Consider the following 25,762-nt stretch of genomic DNA (forward strand, 5'->3'; position numbering starts at 1 on the left):
AAGTCACGTACGCGCTCGAAGGCGTAGCGTGTTTGTTTCTCCGTTGCTGAACAACGATACACCGTAATTCGGCTCTGTTTGCAGCGATTTGGCTATAATGCGACGACTCCTCCGATTCTCACAATGTTTGCAGCACTTGAAAAAGTACAGCGACGCAGATACACGTCGAGATGGCGAGTTCGTTCACACTACAGCTATATACTCTGAATCGGGGAGTGCACGAGCCGTCATCGTTTCTCGCGAATTTCACAAAAGCTACAGGCATATTTCGGAGAAATTTCTCTTCCTCTTTCCCCGCCATTTTCCGCTCGTTCCTTTTTGCTTGTGAGCTCAACTGGCTTCTGTCCAGCTCCCTCAAAACTTGCTCGAAATTCGTTCAAGTGCTGTGGTATTTGTACAAAAAGCCGAGAATAAAGAGAGAAAGCCCGAGCTGCTGATGCACCGCGAATTAATTAATCTGCTCGGTGATTCGGGCTCGATGTTGCCGGGATTGGAGGGGAACGGAGGTAGCCCTCGAAATTAATGAGGAAACTAGAAACGACGATGAAAAGGAAAGCTTTCAAAGAGGAGGAAGAAAATAAACGCGAAAGAGGTTTAAACTTAACTCGATACGGAATTCGGAAGAGGGCGCACGGCGGAGTGAACGAAATGTCGAATTCGGAACTTTCGGCTAACCGCTGCCGTGAAAAATCGCTCTCGCGCCGTTTCGCGAACCTCGCAGTTTTCGTCGAACGACACAAAAAAAGTACTCGTATTTCATTCGATGCTCCGACAGAACGAGTTTTCCGAGAAACATGAAAAAAAGAAAGCGGTTTCGTGAGCGAATATATAGTAATTAATTGGCGATCGGGAAGAGCTGGAATTTTGTTTTTTACGAGCGTTTACAGCAGGAGAGGCGGAAATAATATTTACGGTTTTTCGACGACGGATATTCCGAACTTTTATTCTGTTGTTTGGCGTAAACGAAGCAAAAAGTAAGTTCTTTTAAGCCGCGAGGATCGCAACGCTAATGTGGATCGTCGTCGTGTCCATCCGGGCGGGCAGCCCTGAACGCGGTTCGAGGAGAGAAGCAGCGAGGTGTCGAAAAAGAATATTTTTTCTTGTGAACCGGAAGAGGACAAAAAAGGATAAAGAATGAGCCGAGCGAAACGGGGATGAGGTCGTGTTTTCGTGCACCTGTTTCTCCACCGCAAATAACCCGCGCTCTTGTCCGGGGCAACGTTACACCGAAATTGCGTTCTGTTGCTGCACCAAAAAGTGCACTTGCGGAGGATCGCGGTAATTTCGCGGTGACTGTGAATTCCGGCGGAGCCCGAACTCGGTCACCGTGTCGTCATAACTTTTTCCCGCAAATCATTGCATTTTCGTTGATTTCATGAAGTAAGAAAAAGTTGGCGGAAAGTTTTTGCGCTTCGGCATCTAAACGTTGAATTATTTAGCGATGAAACTTGATGGAACTCCGTGAAACATTGACAGCGCTCTTCGTTGCACATTGAATTAAATAATTCTCCGTCTACATCAGCTTCAATGAAGCTGCGAAATGAATTATAGCGAAATAACACCGACTTTAGGACATAAGAATAAAAACGTATGTGCACGGAGAGACTTTTATACGGAATATTTCGGATGAACACATAGAAAAATTTGCTATGTTTTGTAACAGCGCTGTTCTACATCGCCACTCTATTACATTTCACCAAAGTGCATAGTAATTTTGATGTCGAAAGCAGTTCTCTCTAACTTTACTATGTATGACAGGCAAAATTTAGGTCTGTGACATTCTTACATCGAACGATGCATCGATATCCGAATGTCACTGGTGTCTTTGGTGAAATTTTAAAAATTGGTGAATTGGACTGGACAAATTGGTGAAATGTCGAAGATTTTTGTATCGTTGAGTCGCACCGTCCGAAAAGAAGTAAATTTTCTTTTCGATAAAGATTTACTTGACAAAGACCGCTTATGAACGAAGCGATTGCTTGAAATTTTACTATGTGCCACTAGTTAATTTTCATGTTTATACTCGCAGCGCCTCGTATAATTGGTGGGCGTATGAATTTTGTTATGTTGTCGAGCAAAATTCAGTGCGGCAAAAAGGAAAATACGAAAGTATGCAATTTTTCGTTCAATGCGGCACTTTCGATTTTTCTCAAAAAAATTCACAAAATTCTCCGTTAAAAAACAAAATTTTCGAGCCTTATTGCAAGATGGGCTTCAAATAGTTTCTTGTAAAAAGAATTAAAAAACTTATTTTTTTTTCTGTCATTTTGATTTATTTTTCTTCCAAGATCACGTAATTCCCTCAATCAGTCTCAAAATATTAATTTATTTAATTAATTTAATTATTATCAAACAGTAATACTGTGAGAGTTTTTTTCAACTATGTATTATGAATATTCCAACAAACACATGAATTACTGGAAAAGGAAAATAATTTTTTTTTCAATAATTGTTGAATATTTTTTAAAATTTATAAGGAATGAATATATTTCAGTTTGATAATTGAGCACTCGATTCGAATTGAGCATATTCGAATCGGATAATTCGATTCGATTAATCTCGAATAATTCGTGATTTCGAATATCCGCACACCTCTAGTTTTTAATAAAAATTCGCTCGGTGTTCATTTTTGATATAGTACAGCGCGTTTTTTTTACTATCGACTGTGGTAATGGTTCCCCAAACTTTTGCATTATTTGACACACTCTGTAGCGGTTATTGTTATAATATCGATATGGTCCGACGTTAATATAAAAACATAGTAATTTTTGCTATAAAAATTTCTCCGTGTGTAATCGTTCAATACGAGGCTCACGCCCGAGATCGATTAATTAACGAATTTCCACGGTTTCGCGTTGTATTTCACCAGCCGATTTTGTCATACGCTCGCGCCGCCTGTCAGCCATTCTCGTGACTCAGTCGTCCTAAAACATGCTTATTCCAGGACAGAAATGTGCAACGGAAGCGCTCGATTATTTATAACGCGCGCGGTGTACGCGCGTGTTTTGCTTGGCAGCCTTTTTTGTCCCTTTGCTGTCAAGACTTTATCAGGCGTAACGAGCTTTCGTCGCGACTTCCCTAATTAATCTAGTTTCGGGGTCAACCGAAACGAACACCGTACCGTTAAGGGGTAAATTCTCGACGACAAGACGACGGCTCTTGTTCTCTTCTCTTACGCATTCGCAGCTGAGAGCAAGAGGAAAAGGTGAACAAAGGGAAAGCGACGAACGAGGGAATGTCGCAGGAAAAGAATTCCGCGTGATACGAGAAACGCTAACGCGATTTTACGTTTCCGTTCAAGGTTAAAACGCTCGCTCGAATATGGGTCATTTCACGTTGAAAGAAACAACGTATAATTAGTGATTTTAAATAAAGTTACATCGAAACGCGCACGTTCGTTCCTCGCGACGTTCCCACCTTTCAATATTACACATTCCATTGTGTCGTTAAATAATATTTTCATTCGCGAAATAAACATTCTAGGTACTCGACAGAAAAAAAAACAGAATCGAAACTTGGCAGCGGTTTCGATCAGGTTTTGGAGAAAAAATTTAAAAAAAACTACGATTTCTCGAAACTCTTGGTGCCGAACATCGAGATCGTTCTGCGACGGATTAACGTGTTTACGGAACTGCGCTTTTCGGGGTAGCGATTCTCGTTCGAAATACCTCGCAGGCGAGTAACTCGTGTTGAAAAAAGGGTTCGTTTCACTCTCACCCGAGAGGTTGTTCGAACTTTCGCGAAGCATATTTTTAGCCTGGCGCTACATTATAAATTCGATCAAACATGTATGCCCAAGGCTCCCAGCGCGAGGGATATACAGTAAATCGGTCCGCTCGAAAAACAAAAGTGCCTACTCTCATATCTGGCCTGGAATTTTTAACCGACGATGCGCGATGCGCTCGCGCGACGAGTAGACGCCAATTCCGGGCAAACCAATCGCCGCTGAATAATGATTTTATTCGTCGAAATATCTCGGAAGCACATGGCGCGATTGCCTGGAAAAATCCTAACTCATCTTTTTTTGCTTCTCATTTACAGTCCTGATTTATTGGTCGCACTCGAGCAGCGCGGAGGCTACGTTTGCAAATGTTCTTTTTCCCAAAATTCTTTGTCTTCACTTTCCTTTTTATTTCGATTTACATTCAATTATTCTTATCCCGCACCGTTTACACTCCAAGAGGAGCGGCATAACTATTTTTGCCAGTTTTCCATTTCTCTTTCTCACGGTTCTACGCAGCAGTTTCTTTACACTCTCGTGCTTTTCATTCGCACGTTTAGTATCGCTGCTCAATGGAGTGTGATTTGTGGCGTAATAAACTATCCACATATTTATAAATGGCTATTAATAAATGGATGAATGTGTCTGACGTTTGAATTGTTTAGCCTTGGTCTCTAGTTTTTCTATCAAGAAACAGAGAGAGAGAGAGAGACTGATATTTGTAAAAATGTAATACGACGACGTTACTAAACCGTGAAACGTCGCCAATAACTCGCGATCTTGCAAATTCTGATCGCAGGTTAAAATATATCATCGCGTAGATATTTTCAGCATACAGTGCACCTTTATTACGACATCTTGGTAGTTACGTCATCGATAACGTCACGTCGACCATTCGCGAGACAAAAAGACCGAGAGGGCGGCAGGGGGGAAGGAAGGGGAAAGTTTTGGACGATTTGCTGACATCCATTTTTCATTGTGGTTCGAATGGACAATTGCGAAATTGATGCCTTATGGTACTTTTCTTCAAACAATTCGATACAATCATTTATCGAGAATAATGATCAGAAAAAAAGCACACAATTTCTAGATTTTTCTGAATCGATTTTCGGGTATTTTGAAAACTTGGAAATAACAATTTCTAGTTTCATTCGATAACGTCTGGTTCCGCGGAATTACGCGATAAATTGTTTGTCATTGTAATTGCATTTGTCAAACGATCGAACGTTGCGCGTCAAAATAATATCACACTGTGAGAAAAAATTACTAGAACCAATAAAATGTAGTTTTGAAGCGAAAAAATCATTTATTTAATTATTCACCAAAACATGTTAGATTGGTTCCCTCATATATTTACTTGGTTAATTTATTTCAGTCAATTTCATAAATTTTTATTTCAATAACAGTAGTTGCTTTAATCTAACCATTTTTTTATCAATTATGTGTAATATGTAGTTTGAATCAATAACACATTTTATGATTCAAAACATGCATGTTTTTGAAGGAAGCACTTATTCTTTTTATGAACCATGATTTTAACTATATTATATGTTTATGTATTTTAACTATATTACGTTATCAAATACAAAATTATTTTTCACTGCCCCTGATGGTCATCACAGTTTATGGTACATCTCTGAAACCATTTTAATCGAAGAAAAATTCCTACCTGCATGGGGATTCGATACCTACCTATCTACATCTTTGCTATCCACTAGACTACCACGACATTGTTAGATATTAACTGAAAAAGGAATTATATAAGTTGCGAAAAGTATTATTTCGATTACTTATTTGTTGAACCATGACAATCACTGTTAATTTGAAAACATATTTTGACGGATCTATCACTTCATTATATTGAACTCTGATTCAATAGTGACAATTAGATTGATTATTTTAATGAAAATATTTTTAGAAACAAAATAATGATGAATTTATTGCAAGAAAATAATTTGTTCGAAAATAACAATTTCGTATTGAAGTTGTTTTGTAAATTCAAATAATCTAATGTTTTTGATGCGATAAATGTAATTGATCCAAGCAAAAAAAATTTAATCAAATCTATCATGCATCTAATTGATACTACTATTAAATAAGAGTTTAATATAATGAAGTAATAGATTCATGAAAATATGTTTTCAAATCAACAGTGATTCGCTTGGTTCAACAAATAAATAATCGAAACAATACTTTGATTTAATAAGTAAATACATGTTCTCAAATTCAATAATTTTTTCTTTCAGTGCACGATTGAAAATCCCTGGAGGCAGAAAAAGGCTTTTAAATGATGACGCTCAAGTTTTCAATTGGAGTCCAACGAAATGATTTTAAAAAACTCTTGAATAATTCCAGTAAATCTCCAATTTTGTTCCTTGCCAAATTTCCAATTTGTAATTTTCCAACTCACATCAATGATTCGTGAAATAAAAAATGATGAATTATCAATCTTTTTTTCGTTCATTTCGTTGGACTCCAATGTTGCAAACTTCAGTGTTGTTTGTAAATGTGGAATTTGAGATTACTCGAAGACGAAGTTTCGTCGGTGAAAAATTGAATGATGAATGAAAACCGAAAGGAAGGTAAGAAAAGAAGAACGGTAATGGGAAAGTTTTGGAGAAGAAAAAATTCGAAAAACTGGTCACAAAATGTAAGAATGAATAATCTTGGGGGGGGGGGGGGGGGGGGGATTTTGAGGAGCGTCATGCGAGCAACATCGTGAACTCTCATCGGGGTCAAATCGAAGCTCAGTGATAAGGTGAAAAGGCGAGTGCAGGATGTGCAGATAAAGGGAACCGTCGGTGTCGTAACGCGTGTGCAGGAATTCGGAAAATGAGTTCAATCTCCGTTGAAAAAATATAATAAACGGCGAACTTCAGCGAGTCGGGATTTCGTAATAATTGCTCAAAGCTACGCGAACGGGTGAGAGTGACAAGTGGAAATAAATGCGATGACACAATCACGGCGGAGTGTGAACGCTGCGTATGAAAAAAACGACGAAGAGCATTAACAATTTTATCAACAAAGAGAGACGAGGAAATGAGAAAGAGAGTTTGAGAAAGAAGCGCGTGGGGCGGGGTTGCCACCTGGCACTGTCGTCACGGGGATTTTGCGAAATGTCAGTGGCCACGCGCATGCAAAAACTTTGTGTGTGAAAAAAAATGAGATAATGGAGGAATTGTCTTTGACGAAGAGTTCGAACGAGCTTCGCTGCGATGAAAAAACGTGAAGAAAAAGAGCAAACGGTTGTTTTGTTTAGCTTCGGATAAACGCGAAACTGCGAACCGAGGAACAAAATCTGCAAAAGGTTATTTCGATCGCGAATCCGATATTCCCGCGAAAAATCATATTCAAAGGCGCTTAAACGACGGTGCTTGTTCTCCTCGAAACTTATTTATGTACATTATTTGGGTCATTTTTAAGAGCGCGATGTGCGTGAACCTCTCTGGAAAAATATACGAAGTTAATGATATTTCCACAGCTAGGGAACGGACCGAAACGTTGAGGCTGCTTCGAATAAGCGAGGAAGAAAAAAAACGACACTGCTCGCGAGAGTGTCAGAGTTCACTTATGCGCCATGGAAAAAAATGAATTACACAACCTCCCGGACGAGAAGGGATACGAGATGGGGCGCGTTTGTACTGCTTTCACGCGGAAGGACAAAGAGAAAGAGAAAGGGAGAGTCTCGCGCTTGCTCAATCCCCCTGTGGCAAGAACCCGCAGAGCTTCTGTGTGACAATCGATTTATGGAACCTAATATAGAACACGAAGCTAACACAGAGTCTATAGGCAAGTAATATCTGACGTTATGACTACGCGTTCCTACGTTTGCTCATGCCATTCATACATTATTTCACCTTTTTTTCCATCGCACACACAATCTCCTCGCCTCTATCACGTGAGAACAAATCTTTCGACATCATTGTTCAACAAATATGAATCTTTCAATGAACCAGGGACGTTCGTTGTCGTTGTTATTCATGTTCGCGAAGACAGCCCGTGATCGTTCGAGCACAGTTTTTTAGCTGAATGATCGTATTTTAATGATACGTTTCATTGACAAATATTTTCGTCAATGAAAAATCATTGAATATTTATTGACAGCTCGGCAAACTAATTACACCGATTTTGAAAGTCCAAAATATCTTCAGTTGATTTTTCGAGTGAATTTTCTGCGTTTCAGCTTCAATGAAATGGACGAAAAAAAACACTTGTGATTCTCGTATTTTTTTTTCTTTCGCTAATGATTTTTTTGGATTTAAAAGCTTTTTAGAACTATTTAATAATGTCAAAATTTGGAGTTACTAATAAAATACTTGTCCACCGATTGATATCATAAATTTTAGTGCTGCGCGTAAATTAGATGGGATTTTTTTCAATTGATTTAGCTCTTCGAATCAAATAAGAAGAATGAGGCATCGGTTTCCAAAATGATTTCAAGCGCGATTTTTCGGTTTTTTATTTTTTACTTGTTATTTGATTCTTTTGACACTTTAAAAAATAGATACAGATTAGTTTTTTTGTAAATGTAATGTTTTTTCAAGATTTGTGAAATTTTTTTCGAATTGTTCTGTATTTTTTTATAAAATAATTTTTTTTACAATTAAAAAAAAAAAATTTTTTAAAGTTTTTTTTATGGATGGAATTATCAGCAAACGAGGGACCATCAATGTACTTGTCCCAACCTTTTTTTCCCTAGGGGTTTTTTTTCTTTCGCTAATTTGCAATTCGTAGTTTTTCAACCTACACGATTCATTTGGGAAATAAAAAATGGAGAATTACGAGCAACTTTTTTGTTAATTCGGCGCGTTGGAGTAATGCAATGTTGCAAACTTCAGCTTCATAATTCACGATGAATTACGAATACATAATGAGACCATAAAGAATCTTGTTTCTGACGTCACTTGATTTATTCCGTTTTGGTATCTCAACACTGAGGATATTTCATTTCTCGAGAGAACTTTGCGAAATCGAACGTTTGATGTTAGAGTTCAGTGCGCCTCGCCGCGTACATAATTTCGTACATTCGTTGCTACACATCAAAGCGAGCGAATGAGAGATCATTTCTCGAATGGTTTTTATCTCTTTTGTTCACGAACGTGTATATCGATAAATAAACTCGGATCCGCTGGCAAGATAGTTTTTGGCTGAGCAGATGTTCCCGGTGCTTAGTTCGAATACGCGTCAGTTTGACTTTTCGTTTATTCTATTGCTGGCCGCGTGCGCGCGCGTCTGTCCCCCGTTGACAATTTTCATCGGTCTCGAAAGAACGACAATAATTTTCACGTTTCTCGGAGCATTGTCTCCGTTCTCGTAGTCCCGAAAGAATATTCGCGGCAACTATCCCAACGCTCGGTCATCTTTTCGTCTCGCTTCGTCGTGACCTAGGTCCGGAACGTCCGCCAATGTTTTATACAGAACAGCCGACGACGCGCATCGACACCGCAGCAGCTTCTTTGACGTTTGTCCAATAAATTCACGCCGAGAAAGCAACACGAGAGAGTCGTCACGTGACCCTGGCTCACTCCGCTTACGTGGGTGGTGGTGAAAAGCTCAATAAATCGGAGCAACGCGAGTTTGACGTATATTTTCGAGGTCTACGTCGAGCCCAAATATGCACTTTCATTCAGAGCAAACTAGTTTTACGCTGCTCGTTCTTAGACTTAACTGGCATGACTTAAAAATAATTGTGGTTTATCGTCAGGTGCCTCAAGGATTTAAGGAGGGTGGATCGCGACGATACAATGTTGCTATGCTAAACCATGTTAAAAATATTAAGAATTTCAAAATTACCATATCGATATTATAACAATAATCGCTACAGAGTGTGTCAAATAATGTAAAAGTTTAGGGAAACATTACCACAGTCCATAGTAAAAAAAAACGAGCTGTACTATATCAAAAATTAACACTGAGCGAATTTTTATTAAAAACTGGAGGTGTGCGGATATTCGAACTGACGAATTATTCGAGATGAATCGAATCGAATTATCCTCGATTCGAATAATTCGAAAAATTTGAATTTATTCATAAATCGAGTGCTCAACTATCAAACTGAAGTATATTCATGCCTTATGAATTTTGAAAAATATTCAACATTTATTGAAAAAAAATTATTTTCCTTTTCCAGTAATTCTGGGATTTCTTAGTCTTACTTCTATTCATATGTTTGTTGGAATATTCATAATACATAGTTGAAAAAAACTCTCACAGTATTACTGTTTGATAATAATTAAATTAATTAAATAAATTAATATTTTGAGACTGATTGAGAGAATTACGTGATCTTAGAAGAAAAATAAATCAAAATGACAGAAAAAAATAAGTTTTTTAATTCTTTTTACAAGAAACTATTTGAAGCTCATCTTGCAATAAGGCTCGAAAATTTTGTTTTTTAACGGAGAATTTTGTGAATTTTTTTGAGAAAAATCGAAAGTGCCGCATCGAACGAAAAAATTGCATACTTTCGTATTTTCCTTTTTGCTGCACTGAATTTTGCTCAACAACATAACAAAATTCATACGCCCACCAATTATATGAGGCGCTGCGAGTATAAACATGAAAATTAACTAGTGGCACATGGTGAAATTTTAAGCAATCGCTTCGTTCATAAGCGGTCTTTCTCAAGTAAATCTTTGTCGAAAAGAAAATTTACTTCTTTTCGGACGGTGCGACTCAACGATACAAAAATCTTCGACATTTCACCAATTTGTCTAGTCCAGTTCACCAATGACACGAGTGACATTCAGATATCGATACATCGTTCGATGTAAGCATGTCACAGACCTAAATTTCGCCTGTCATACATAGTAAAATTAGAGAGAACTGCTTTCGACATCAAAATTACTATGCACTTTGGTGAAATGTAATAGAGTGGCGATGCAGAACAGCGCTGCTACAAAACATAGCAAATTTTTCTATGTATTCATCCGAAATATTCGTATAAAAGTCTCTCCGTGTATAAGAATTTAATAAAATTTGGTAAATGTATTCTTTAAAAATATATGAGACAATATAAATTTTTTTAGATTTTTTTACCACATAGCTCTCGAGTAATTGAACACTACAGTTCACGTGTATAAGCATAGAGTTTACATACATATACAGTCATACATCTCGTGCATAAGAATTTGATTTAACGCTCAATTATTCGATAACCATGTGGTAAAAAAATTTGAAAAAAAATTGTATTTGTATACTTGATGCCAAAGAATGTTATCACGAAATTTGATCAAATTCTGATTATTTTTATTTCGTGATCCACCCTCCTTGAAGGCGATTATCATTAGGACGAACAGTATGCGAGGCAGAACGATGAATTTTCAGAGCCAACTCATTCCGGGAGCTCAAACATGAAAAATGATGGAAAAAAGAATTTTTAGAAGAACAATATGGCGCGAGTTGTGCCAACAAAAATGAAGAGACTCGAGTCACTAATTCGGGTGGACGCTCTTTTCGTATGCTCTGCTTGGAACGAAAAAAAATCATGCACGACGTCGCGTGTTTTCAAGGACCCAGATGTATCACATGCAGGGCTGCCCTACGCTGTCTAGACGTCTCGAGATTTCTTCTATACATGCATATATATGCTATGTTTGCTTCTGCGGCTTGAGTGGTGGCCGATAAACGATGCGATCGACGTTGTTTTCATTCTATACAAAAATGCATATTTCAGTATAAAAATGATACTTGATATGACGAATATTAGTGTAGTAGGTTAATCTATCTATCTACTACTGGACTACTATCTACTACGTTGGAAGGTTGATTTATTTAGATTTCAAACAAACTCGTTTATGGAAGAGACTGAGAAAAAAAGTTGTTCTTTCAACAAGATTCATTCTACGTGTTGGTACTTGGTGGATTCAATAATGTTGTTTGCAGACAGCAAATACTTTAGTTCATTCAATGAAAAGTACGAAAATTTCTCATTGGTGAATCCACGAGATCGTCCAACCGAATAATTTATTTCTTCGAGGATTTATTTGCATCAACATTCGTCTGAATCGGTCGATCATGAAATTGCCCGAAAGGTTTTCTTATTCAGATTCGCTTCGTCCACGCTCTTCTCAGGATTTACAAATTATTCTCTGTTTTACATCAGAAATATTTTGCGGCTCGTATCGAACCGATTATTTGGATCGGGAGAGCCGAATTTTCTTTCGACACAGAAATTCATTCTCAGTCCAGTTGTTACGATAACGAAAACAATGAATTATTTTTATATGAGCACGATCCATTGGATTTCACAGTTTCTCGGGAGGGGTTTACTTCGAAGTACCTTAAAAACTGTCCTCAAATACCAAATTTCAACTCTTCGAGTACTCAAGGTCACGAAAACGATATTTAAGACAAAAAATGTCCTTTTTTTTGCCTGGATGCAAGATGATGGCTCACAAATTCCGAGAATGACCAATTCCGGAATGATATCTCTCTAGGCTTCTTCACGCAATTATAATTTTCGACATAACTCGCTCGATGGGTATGGAAAACGAAAAAATGAGAAGTCAATTAGGCTAGAAACAATCTTGTAGCGTCAAATGTTCATTATATTGAAAGGCCTTTCAATCTGGATGACTGAACAATTTTTTTCCATAATCCAGACAATATATTAAAGGAAATGTAATCAGAATTATTTGACTTGAACGTAAAGTCTTTGTGAACCATAATCTTAAACCGAGGACCTTATATATTATAATCTTAAACCAAAAGATGGACATTTTTGGACCTCTGTAAGGCTCGTTTCCGTGACCTTGAGAGAGTCGAAATTTGGTATTTGCGTATAGTTTTTAGGGTACATCGAAGTACCCAAGTTTGAGCAATTTTGGAAAACCCCTTCCGAGAAATTGTGCAAAGTCCAATGGATCTGCTCATATATATATAAACTTTAAAAATCATATACATATGAGGAAGACTCAATGAGGAGGACCAGTTGAGAATGATTATTTTCTTGAATAAAGGTTTGATTAATCGTTGCGTTTTTTCTAGCATACCTATTTGAAAAAGTAGAATAACCCTTCCGGGCGTAGGGAGAGGCGACCACAGGTCATGCCTTTTCTCATCGTCCTCGTCGTTATCGTTTTTTCCCCCATTTTCTTCATTATTAACGTTATTTTCATGATTTTCATCACTTTTTGCATCGTCAACTGGTTTATTGTAGTCTTGATTTTCAGTGATCAGTTCATTATCATTATTATCATGAGAATCTTCATTTTTTTTATCCTCCTCGAGTACGTTATCGAGATTTTCATTATTGAGAATATTTTCGTTGAGACGATCATTGTTTTGGCCGACATTTTCAGCGTCACCGAGGCCTTCTTCGTCAACGTTATTTTCAATCGTATCACCGGTTTTATCGTTCGTGTTATTTCGAATCGTGTCAAGATTTTGTTCAACGGTATCAACTTGACTTTTGTTATGATTGTGATCAGTAATCACCTCGGAATTAGTTACCGATTCGATTTGATTGTTTTCCCTAATTTGATTCGCCAGATTAACTTGATCGTTAAAAATAGTGGTTTCCGGCTCGTTCCTACTGTTGTCATAGTTTTTCTCGACCTCTTCCTCGTCATTGTAACCGTTATGCGCGCCCTCCGGATCACTCGAAAAATCATCGACTCTTTTTCCGTCGGTTTTCCCAACGGCGACGCTGCTTCCGTCGTCACAAATTTCTCCGGTTTCCTCTCCCTCGATTTTCCTCTTTTCACCTTCGGCATCGAACGCCTCATTTTCTTCGTCGTTATTGTGGATCAGGCCCGAATTCAATAAACATATTAATCGATCTCGTGTCTTAACGATCAATTCCAAACAAGTGATTTTCATCGTAACTCAATTGGAGGAATCGAGCGATAAACGAGAATCGACGATAGTTTTTTTGCAAAATAAAAGTCACTGAAAGTTGGATTACTTTTGGCACAGTCTCACTGAACCATTGATTTCGTTGAGCGAGTGGAAAATACGACGATCGGAGATCACAGACGCACGAGCGGAAATTCAATCTCCGACGAATCATCAAATCCAAAGGAATTTCAAACTGCCACAAACTCCCATTTCCTGCCAATACAAGTCGTGTTATTTCGAGATTAAACTTTATACTTGCATCTCAGATCACTCCGTTAATAATCGTTACTTTTTCAAAAATGCCGAGTTAATCTACGATCGAAGGGGTCGGACGAAGGAAGACAGTGGGAGAAGATTGGGGAAGAATGGATTTCGAAAACTATAGTCACAACGAAACAGCATAAAGGGGTTTCGGTACAGAAGTCTAAATATTAAGAAATTTATCAAATTTAGTGATAATGTTCTTCAACATCAAGTGCGAAAACACAAATTTTTACGACGCTGAGAAGTTTCCAACGTTGGAGTCCAACGAAATGAACGAAAAAAACGTTTGTAATTGACCTATTTTTTATTTCACGAATCGTTGGTGCAGCTTGAAAAACTACGAATCGCAAATTTGGCAGGGAACAAAATAGGAAAATTACTGGAATTATTGGAGAGTTTTTTCGATCATTTCGTTGAACTCCAACGTTGGAAACTTCAGCGTCATAAATTTTTTCAAAATTTTCTTCTACTAATTACGCATTGAAGCAGATTTCTTATGCCCGCAATGTATATCTATATATATGCGAAACGCTATGCTTGTACACGTCAACTTTAGTGATCAATTGCTCGATAACTGTGTAGAATAAAAATCTTAAAAAATGTGTATTGTCAAATTTGGCACTAAAGAATATGCTGACCAAATTTTATAAAATTTAGCATGGCAACATTGTATCGCCTGTACTGAAACTCCTTAACATCGCATAGACGTGAATCCACCTCAGAAGGAGAACGGGACTTGGTCGAACGAACGCACAAAGAATTATTCGATGGACACAGGCTCCAAATTCGTCAAATTAATAACCATCATTCTGGAAAGGGAAAAAAGTCAAGTGGTCTAAATAATGGGAGAGTGGATTAAAATAACTTTGGGTATTGGACCTAAACTGCAATGTTGAACGTAATTAGAAAAGTTAGCGAACCGAATGAAGGAGCAAATACCAAAAAGATAAGTATCCGAATGACGTTTGAGGGAGAAGAAGGTGAATGAAGAGTGCTGAAACTTCATGAAAGTTTATGAGAGTGAAAGGAAGTTCGGAACTTTGGTAAATCGTTGTAACTGCGTCATGTTTGTGAGTGAGGAGAAACATGACATGTAAGGATTCGGGAGATTATGAAATGCGAAGTCAAGGGAGCTTCGAGGCTGCGAAGAGAGGGCAAGGAAGAAGGGAATTGGGAGGGGGGGGGGGGGTGGTGGAAGAGCAACGATAAGCCTGTTTAAAGCGTCGAGAGTCGAGGGGGGGTCGTGCAGGGAGGTCGACACCTTCACCCCGTTCGATGCACGATCCCGCCCAGCGACCGTCATCACGCGTGTCCTTCAAACGATCCGGTGCTCTTCAATGTCACGAAGGTTCAATGGTCCATCGCGTCTCCCCTCCCTTGTACAGTTTCCCTATGCAAAGGAAACGTCACTTTTGCTTTGTGGGGCTTCGCGACGCTTCGGATTTACAGGAAAAACCGAAAAAGCTTCTTCGCGTGAGGGTAATAAATAGTCGGGTAATAAAGACATTCCGACGAGGTGCGATCGAATGGGAGTGCACGAAGCTTCTTGACCAAACTTCCATCCTTGCACGGAGAGAAAATTTTCACTAAAAACACGACGCTGAAGTTTGCAACGTTGGACTCCGACGAAATGAACGAAAAAAACATTTGTAGTTCACCGATTTTTTACGTAACGAAGTACACGGAGAGACTTTTATAGCAAAAATTACTATGTTTTTATATTAACGTCGGACCATATAAATATTATAATAATAATAATAGCTACAGAGTGTATCAAATATTGCAAAAGTTTGGGGAACCATTACCACAGTCCATAGTAAATAACGCGCTGCAATATATCAAAACTATATCAAAATCAACACCGAGCGAATTTTGATAAAAAACATAGTAAATAATGAAATAATTTGATGAAAATTTAGGAGATAACATAGCAATCGTTTCTCTGTGCTATACCAAAAATTGCATAGTTTCGTATTTTCCTTTTTACCGCATTGAATTTTGCTCAATAACATAGCAAAATTCATGCGCCCACCAATTATTTGAGGCGTTGGGAGTATAAACATGAAAATTAACCAGTCGCACATAGTAAAATTTCAAGCAATTTGTCCAGTCCAATTGACCAATTTTCAACATTTCGCCAAAGACACGAGTGACATTCGGATATCGATACATCGTTCGATGTAAGAATGTCGCAGACCTAAATTTTGCCTGTCGTACATATAGTAAAATTTGAGACACCTGCTTTCGGCATCAAAATTACTATGCACTTTGGTGAAATGTAATGGAATGGCGATATAGAACAGCGCTGCTATAAAACAGCAAATTTTTCTACCAAATTCATCCGAAATATTCGTATAAAAGTCTCTCCGTGTATCGGTGCAGATTGAAAAACTAAGAAATTCCAAATTCGACAAGAAATGAAATTGGAGAATTACTCGAATTATTGGAGGTTTTTTTTTAATCATTTCGTTGGACTCCAACGTTGCAAACTTCAGCGTCATCTAAAAACTATTATGGTGCCATAGAAGTAGGGTTCTATATCGTAATATTTATTAATTCTTACGAACATAGATAGTAATTTTTATGAAGCGACTCTATGAAAATTGATGTGTGATGTCAAAATAAATACATCGATACACATGTATATCGGCACGTTATTATACAATCGCGAATGAAATTCTGTTATTTACCATAGTAAATTTCTAAACACTTTGGCGTATGATCGATGCTTGTGTTCGAGCTCCTCAAATTTTACTATGTTCAAGTGTAAATTTCAATTGTGAAAACAGTAGTAAGCATAGCCAAACGGCATGATAATTCTACTTGACAGTTCATCATCGAGTCAACATAAATTTTACAACGTTTCCTTGATGAACTGTGTAGGAAAAAATGGCACAGTTTAAACCTTAGTCACAGCAAAATACGCAATTTAAAAAGTTTTCATTCAGAATTGACTTGGAAATTACAATGTTTTTGGTAAAAACCTTCAATATGGGCGATATAAAATCCCAACGACGTTGAAGTTTGCAACGTTAGAGTTCAAAGAAATGAACGAAAAAAAGATTTGTCATCAATTTGTCATTAATTACAAATCTACAAATTTCAACTTCGACAGGAAACGATGTTGAAGATTTACTGGAATTATTTGAGAGCTTTTTTTTAGATCGTTTCGTTGGACTCCAACGTTGCAAACTTCAGTGTCATAAACCCCAATACCATGGCAGCATAGTAATTCTTACTATTTTTTTCTCTCCGTGTGGAGTCGCACGAATCATTCCTAGCAGCTCCTCCCGTTCAGAAGAGTCCAACGAAATAAACGAAAATGAGATTTGTAATTCACCAATTTTTCATTTCACGAATCATTGATGTGGCTCGAAAAACTACGATTTGCAAATTGGCCAAGGAACGAAACTGGAGATTTACTGGAATTATTCGAGAGCTTCATTCATTTCGTTGGACTCTAACGCTGCAAACTTCAGCGTCGTAACGGATTGTTTTGATTCATTCCCCTTAGAACAAATACGACTTCGTGGCCCCGAACGGGACTGAAATTTGTTTTTTTTTGGTTTCGCGCGGTTCCGAGGCTTTTTTCCGACAATTAAATGTCCTCGGATCGTCGGGAAGGCATGTGCTCGACATCTGCCTCCTGCTGCTCGGGCTCCGAGCGACGACGTAAACACATCGAAGAATTCACACCGGGCGGGGGATTCGAATCGTCGCGACTTTTTTATTCATTCGGTGAAGGATGAATCGAACGATATTCGTGGCAACGAGATGATTATTTCCAACGAAATTGTCGATGAGACAAGAGACGAGAGGATAATAAAACAGCATCGTCGACTCAACTGCTTTACCAACCGACACGACGAGCGAGTCGGCTCTCGAGTGGCGGCGCCACTACACGCAACTCCGCCATCTTTGTTTCCGCTACGAGAACACGATGTGAACGACACTTGGTACACGCACAACGTGATTGAAATGAAAAATGCGAATAACGACGAGCCTTCAATACGTATAAGCATTCGCGAACTGTATCAGTCGAAATTTTTTTGTTCTCACTGCAACTCGATATTCATCGCAGTGATGTGATCACTCGAAGAATCTCATAACCGTTTACTGTTATTACCGAGCTTCGAAGAACGCGAGGAAATCGAGTATAACGGCATCAACGGAGTGGAAGTTATAAACATTTCACGTGTCGACGATTCCACGTCAAATTTCACGGGCTCCCTTCGCTTTTTTGTTTTTTGTTCCTCTTTCGACAGAACCGGAATCGCGAGCTTCGGGAGTCCACAAAAGTGTCTTGTGACGTCGACGATCATCTAACGAAGGAAATTAATCGAATCGTTTGAAATACGAATTTGGCCAGGTTGTAAAACGTTGATGGTCCGAACGTTGAAAAAAAAATTGAATATTTGGGGAATGAGAAAATATAGAGGCTCAAAAGAAAAGGGTTTTGGGAGCTTCCATCGAGGCGCTCATCAGCCAGACGCAGCGAGGCGAGGAACTTTTTAACCTTTTTAAAACGCACGAAAATGGAAGTACGACTTGAATGGGACTTAGCGATTATTGAACGATTGGTCAGTGGGTGAACGCACTTGAGTGTACGTTACCCCAGAGCCCCGACGGGGTAGCGAGAAGCGAGAGAAAGAGAAGGAGGCGCGGAGAGGGGAGCGATGCAAAGGGGGAGACACGAGCCCGAAACGTCACTCGTTATTGCGCGTCGCTTGACCTTGAAGCGAGGAAAAACAGGAGATGGACGAGGGGGGAACGTTACCCCTCAACGTCAACGCGGAAAATCTTGGCTTACCACCAGCTTTCATTTCATTTGCCGAGGAGACCAACACTCGCCTCTTTTTTTCTCGCTCTCTCTCTTTCCAACTCGATACAGGAACAATGAATAATAATGGGCATCGAGAGTAAAAGCTTCGTGATCTATTATCCACAAATGTCAAAGCTAATCTGCCGTTAACGTCGATACAATTAATTTCCTCTTGCACAATCCCCGGTGCATGCCGCCGCTAGACCGAAAGTCTCCGAGTGCATGTGCACATTTTTCGAGTGCGAAATACAATTCGAAGAGAAAACGTTGCCTCGAGTATTTATCGATTTTAATGCAACGAGAAAATCGCTCACGAGAGCTCGAGTTTCGTTTCGAGAGAAAAGCCACTGAGAGAACACTTCCGGTGGGTGCTATAATTTCATGAAACTCTTCAAACGTTTTTTTTTCTCCCCCGTGTGCGAGTTGAATAATTAAGGAAGTTGAGGCATCGGAATGAAAATGATGTCATCGCTTTTAAACCGATTGCATCTTATAAAGTGGAGTGTAAACAAAAATCAGTTCAATTTTCAGACAGTTTAGGAGCGTCGTTGCTGAGAAAAATCAATAACAATCACATTCAGTGATATCTCCGTTAAAAATTTTTTGGGCAACATGAGCACAACATGAACTTGCTGAATAATGTCAATTTTTTTCAGATTTATTAGGAGATTTGCTGAGATTATGTTAATAATAATCTGTTTCCCGTGCAGTTTTTCGAGGCTAGGATCGTCACCGTCCGTGTTTTCGACTGAGCTTTCACCAGTTTTTCGTCTTCTTTTCTCAACTCTCCTTTAAAGTGTATGCAATATTGCCAAACTGTAAACTAGCCTAACTTTTGAAAGGTACAGGTCATGGCTTTTGGGTAAAAAAAATGACTGTACGGCCTCAACTTCCTTAAACGTCGTTTGAACCGGAATAAATCGAAGTTTCGCGACGAGATGTGCAGAGTTTTTCTGAAAAATATTTTCGAAATTTGGAATGAAACGCTCGAACGGGTGTGTCGAGTCAAAAGGTGCGGAAAATTGTGCAGTAATTTTTTCATTCGCAATAAAGTTGTTTGAGTGAAAATAATGGTCGGTAGGCTGGCTTTGAACGACGCAGTGTCGAAGCAGCGAATTCCACGGGCGTTTGACTCCTTGAACTCTTTCGTGTCTCCTCTCCCTCCGTCTCCCTCTCGTTTTCACTTTCTTTGTCTTTCCTTCGTCTTTCCCACGTCTCCGGAACCCACGCATTAACGGGCGCGCGCGCGCTTGTTACGTGGCTCGTATTATCAAGAATTTCATACGTTGGCGATTGCAATTGTCGCTTCGTACGCCCCTGACCAGTTTCGCAGCAATGCACCAAAGTGCGAAATTAAACTTGCATGAAAAATCGTGTCGTTGCGTCCCGCCGGCGTGACCAGGTTGATATAAAAAATCCAAAAAAAAAAAAAAACAAATGCCGACACACTTTTTCTCTGGAATTCAACGAAAAAATGGCGAATTTCATTAAAACTTTTTGTATTTTCATTTGTCTGAAAAATTTCGTTACATAAACGTAGATCACGAACGTCTTTTATTTTCAAATGTTTGCTCATACACTTTGATTTTTTCATTTTTTCATGTTATCAAGTTAAAAAATAAAGAATATCTTTACCGATGCGGCCACTCTCGTATGCTCAGGGTCAGGACCGAATTCCGAGCGCGCAGTCTAATCTGTTGTTTCGATCAGCCTCCATTCCGATAACTTATCGATTATTAAAGTTAACTCTTTGATCCTGCTATTTAAACGGTCGAGAGCACAGAGGAAAAATGACAATGCTGAAGTTTGCAACGTCGGAGTTCAACGAAATGAGGGAAAAAACATTTTTAATTAAGCAATTTTTTATTTCAAAAAGTATCAGTGCAGGTTGAAAAAGTACGAATTGGAAATTCGACGGGAAACGAATTTGGAGAATTATTGAAATTTTTGGAGAATTTGGACTGCAACGTTGCAAACTTCAGCCTCATGAAAAATGCGGAGGGCCAATCTCGAGGAGAGCATTAAACTTGTCCAAAAAAAACCGTTGAGGCTTCCCGTGAAAAACGGCACCATTGGCCCAAGCTTGGTGCAGTACCGCGCCAACTATACGCGATGGTTGGACGACCGTTGGCAATATAACTCGGCCAACCGTAGCACCACGGTTGGAGTGATAGCTACGGTCCTATGGTAGGCTAGCGCTTGGGACCAGTATCGGCCCAGCGTTAGTTTGGACAACGGCCCAACGCTGGGCCGGTGTTTGCCCAATGCTAGCCCCACATTCACCCAGCGTCATTCCCCAGCGAATGCCTGTTATCGATTATTTAATTAAATAATATTTATTTTCAATGATGCTTATTTTATCACCCTATACAATTATCCGTCATTGTGGAAATTTTAATTAGTTAAAAAAAAAACAGTTCTTTATATTTTCTTTAGAGTTGAAATTTTTCAGAGGGGATTTGAACTGCCTACCTACAACTTTCCTATCTAATGCCTACCTAGTTTGTCCGAGACGCTAACCACTACACTATCGACTACTTCCTATTTTTGTATCAACATTCTCAAAATAAAATATTGGGCCCATTCTGGTATTGTATCATATGTGTACATATTGAAATCACTTTTTTAATTCTCAACCGATTTAGACCAAATTTGGTACACAACTGTAAAATACCCGGAAACAAATTTTCATGTAATTCGATAACTTATTAGCTCGTACGAGTTTTGATAAGAAAATTGAAAAAAGTTTATCCTTCAGCCGATTAATTAATAAAGTCGAAAAAATTAAATGACTAATCTGTATATTATTAAAAGATACACGGCCCGTCTTGAATCTTTCTGCCTACACTTTACCTCAATACTTAGCGTCAAGACGCTGCCGCGTCTCTAGATTATTATTGTTATTATTATTGATATTATTGTCGTTATTATTATTGTTATACAAGAAATCTTAATTCATTTGCAATATAAAAAAAATGAAGATAACACAACATGTATCCACTAAATATTATATATACTGAAAAAAAAAATTGCTTCAAAGAGACGATTATTATTTGGTGAGTGCGAGCAACAAAATATTCTTGGATTAATAACAACAAATTGGTTGATGAACAACTAATGGATGACCAGAAGTTGATCATCAATTGCTGCCGTTGCAAGACAGTGCTGGCTGAGCCTAGGCTGATGAGCGGATACCGATTGTATATCTAACAATATAGCAGGTACAGATTTTAAAAAATAAGGCGAGCAGTATTAACCCGAGGTATGGGACAATGATGGCCTCCAACGGTTGGCTGCCAGTCATGAACCGACACCGGCCCAAGCGTGGGCGATTGTCGGGTCCCAATGCTCAAATTCTTCATTGGCTATAAGCGTGGGCAAATATGCTGGCCCATGCTCGGGCCCAACGTCGAGTCCCAACGGTTGGCTGCCAGTTATAAACCGACACCGGCCGAGGGTTGGCTGGTTGTCGGGTCCCAATGCCCAAGTTTAGCATTGACTAAACGTGGGCAAACATGCTGGCCCGTACTCGGGCCCAACGCTGAGTCCCAACGGTCGTTTACCCAGTATCGAGCCAAGCATCGGCCATATGGTAAGCATCGGCAATTTTTTCACGGGTTCTTCTTTGTTTAGTTTTAAAAAATAAGATTTCGTTTTCAACTTTCGGTGGTGAATGATAGAAGAAAATAGTGGGGAACATTTTTGTGGTAAATTTAATGCGCTACAAACTCGGTGGTTCTAGGAATTTTCTCTCCAGTTTCGTTCCCTGCCAAATTTTCAATTTTTCAACCCGCGTTGGTACTTCGTGAAATAAAAAATTGGTCAATTAAAAAAGTTTTTTTCGTTCATTTCGTCGGACTCAAACTTTGCAAACTTCAGCGTCGTTCAATTTCGAAGGAAGTTTGTGAACGTTGCGACCTTCGAGACTCAACGATGGACTCGAAGTTCCTCTCATTAGGAGAGTATCTTCGAGAGGAGAATTCAACGACGCGTGGTGTAGCAATCGTCGTTTTCGTGTGGCGTAACCCAACGAAGCAGGCTAAAGAATTTAAGAAAATTTTTAATTGCTGGTTCGAAGCACCGCGCGGTTTAGGGCGTCAGAAAATAGTATTGAGAAAGGAAAAAAGAGGCGGAGAGAAAGCAGCGGCAGGTTCCTGCCTTGAACGCGACAGGGGTCAATCAACTATAGGCCAGAGGTCAATCGCGAGGGTCAACGATCATTCGTGAACCGGGAAAGCGTTGAGTAAACCCGAGTTCGGAAAGCGCGAGTGGAAAATCGATATCTGATTCCCATTTCCTTTCTGTTTTAATGAAGCAGTATATCGCGATAATTTATCAAAATCGCGTTGCTTCCATGCGCTTTCAATGGGGAGGGGGGGGAGCGAACAAAGCGTCAAAGCTCGAACAAACCAAAAAGGAATATTTCGAGTCAACGGAAACGAAGCTTTCGTCTCCGAGTTAGAGTTGGAAAGCGTGCAGCAATGCAACGACGACTCTGGCATGAGAAAAGACGAGATCGTACCCTCCCCGAGCCAAGTACAATTGGGTCAGATTGACCCCGGTAGTGCGGTGTCGCGATCGAGTCCTATACATACCTTGAAGAATCGATTCTCTCGTTCGCGACGACGTAGACGACGTGTCGTCGCTTATAACACACCCGCGTTACCCTTGGCTCGTGTCAGTCGTCATTTCAACGATCATTGTCGTTATTTTTCCTCCGCTTAGGATCCTGCTCGAAGTAATTCAATTCCGTTCGGTCATTTACGAGGTTGTTAAACTTTTATCGGTGTTTGTGTCAAAAATACGATTTTTAGGGTCTAATATTATTTCATGAAATGGCCCGTCTATTTTTGAGGCTTGCGCACGAAAAATAATTTCCTCATCGCAAAGGCAACGCCGCTAGATGGCCGTGAGTTGAGCCTCGCGCGTGAACGAAGCGTGGCGCCAGGCGCTATAAGTCGCCATAACAATGCGACGATCGTGATTGTGGCTGTTTGAAATTTCGGACACCACGCGGAATATTGAAAACGTTTGGGGAACAGAAACGTGATCGTTTCCGTTCGAAAGAGACTGCGGAAAGCAGATCTTTTTCTGAATGGCGGCCGTGCAAAGTTTCTCTTGAGAATTAAACTCATGTTGAAGTTGGCCAAGTTTGCACAAGTCTGTTTCTCATCGTTCAAGCAGATTTATTCTTCTTCCTAGAAGTTTGCGTAAAACCTGGTTCTGTGGCGTAGAAAAAAATGATCCCGCGAGGAAGTTTTGATCCGGGTGACTCGTGAGGGGGGAGGGGGCCACGTTATTAAATTGATGAAGCTTGTAAGAGCAAGATAATTCGTTATTTATACAGAATTCGAAGCACGAATGCGAATAGAGGTCTTTTTGCCAAAAGCATAAGTTTGAGAGCTCTAAATTAGAATTTTGGGAGATGGACGGGCTCGATCTTTGCCTGGCAACCACACGCCAAGTTATCCTCCGCGAATAATAACTTTATCACGATCAGAAACATCTGACGATGTGCATATATCTGCCGGGGGAGAATATAGTTTATTCAGGAACTCCCGTCTCGTTCGTTTCGATCGAACCAAAAAACCAAGTTTTTACGAGGGCCACGGTCGCCGGTGGACTATTCACAATAGGATATTTTACACGTTGTAAAAAAATATATAAAAATGCATAATTATGAACGACGCTGAAGTTTGCAACGTTGGAGTTCAACGAATTGAACGAAAAAAAGATTTATAATTAATTATTTTTTTATTTCACGAATTATTGATGTAGCTTGAAAAATGACGAATTGGAAATTCGGCAGGGAACAAAATTGGAGATTTACTGGAATTATTTGAGAGTTTTTTTAGATCATTTCGTTGGACTCCAACGTTGGAAACTTCAGTGTCATTGATTATGATAGATTTCGTAAAAAGTAAACGAGAAATGTCAATATTTATTCATAAAAATGCAATGTAAATTTTATAAATCAATTTTAAAAATCGTCTTTTTTCATTTGTTTTACAAATGTCTCATGTCGCCATCCGCCATATTGGATTCCAACGTGACGTCACTCCGATAGTAAACAATCTAGATTCTTATTGTGGGCTCTGTATTATTTTGAAATTTAACAAGTTATTATGCACGTTTGTGGACTTTTATCACTAATTTGATTAAAATCGCATTATGGAAAACGGTTTTGTGGAAGCAGAAAGTACAAATCTACCAATGATAAATATGTTGATTGTGGCAATGAATCCACAATTTTTGTGGCATTTTTACACTTGTATTATCGCATTCAGGCACGAGACACCAATGATATACCACTATAACTCATTAATGACGCTGAAGTTTGCAACGTTGGGGTCCAACGAAATGATTAAAAAAAAACCTCCAATAATTCGAGTAATTCTCCAATTTCATTTCTTGTCGAATTCGCAATTCGTAGTTTTCCAATCTGCACTGATACTTCGTTACGTAAAAAATTGGTGAATTACAAATGTATTTTTCGTTCATTTCGTTGGACTCCAACGTTGCAAACTTCAGCGTCGTACTCATTATTTTTACAAATCTTATTAGTACTTGGTCTTTCGCAATTGTATTGTTTACTAACGGAGTGACGTCACAAACCGAAACAACATGGCGGCTAGCGTTTCCGCACGAAAATTTAAAATCATAAATGAAAAATAGTTTTCAAGACAGTTTTCGGTCTTATAAAATTGAAATAAAAACTCTACTGGTTTATTACGATCTCAGGATTATTTTAAAACAGTTTTCAAAAAAAGGTGTAACAGCCGTGTAATTCGTCTGGATACGGGGCTCAAATTCCATTCTTCTCGTTCCCATGCGCAGCAATGAAAACACTTTTTTATCGTTTGCGCGTTGCTCTCTAATTCTCTCATCATTCATTCGGTCTATCGCTTTTCCTCGGACTATATAATTGTTGTTCGAATACTTTCTCGTTCAAATACATCGCGGAAAATGAATTTTCACGTTCGTGCAAGAAATTTCTCTCCCGCGTCTTTGTTTTCTCGCCTTCACCGTTTTTCCTCTCTCCCTGCTCCCATTTTCACGAAAACTATATTTAAAAAAAACTTTCTCGATGACGTATCGCTCCCAAAGATAAATTG

General features: G+C 39.0%; 1 protein-coding gene across 6 annotated transcripts in view; it reads right to left on the minus strand.

Moving 5' to 3' along the window:
- Positions 1-25,762, minus strand: part of LOC122416546 (glycogen synthase kinase-3 beta) — a 71,529-nt gene that overhangs the window by 33,885 nt on the left and 11,882 nt on the right. For 2 of the 6 annotated variants that reach the window (XM_043429610.1, XM_043429609.1), the window contains exon 1: positions 12,715-13,586. The exons of 3 other annotated variants lie outside the window; for them this stretch is intronic. In XM_043429610.1, the coding sequence (XP_043285545.1) occupies positions 12,715-13,543 (829 nt within the window). In that variant the 5' untranslated portion in view covers positions 13,544-13,586. Of the gene's footprint in view, positions 1-12,714; positions 13,587-25,762 lie in introns of those variants that run through there. One more of the 6 variants, XM_043429608.1, reaches the window with a different exon arrangement.

The sequence above is a fragment of the Venturia canescens genome, chromosome 9 (assembly GCF_019457755.1).
Source record: "Venturia canescens isolate UGA chromosome 9, ASM1945775v1, whole genome shotgun sequence".
In the NCBI taxonomy this organism is placed as follows: domain Eukaryota; kingdom Metazoa; phylum Arthropoda; class Insecta; order Hymenoptera; family Ichneumonidae; genus Venturia; species Venturia canescens.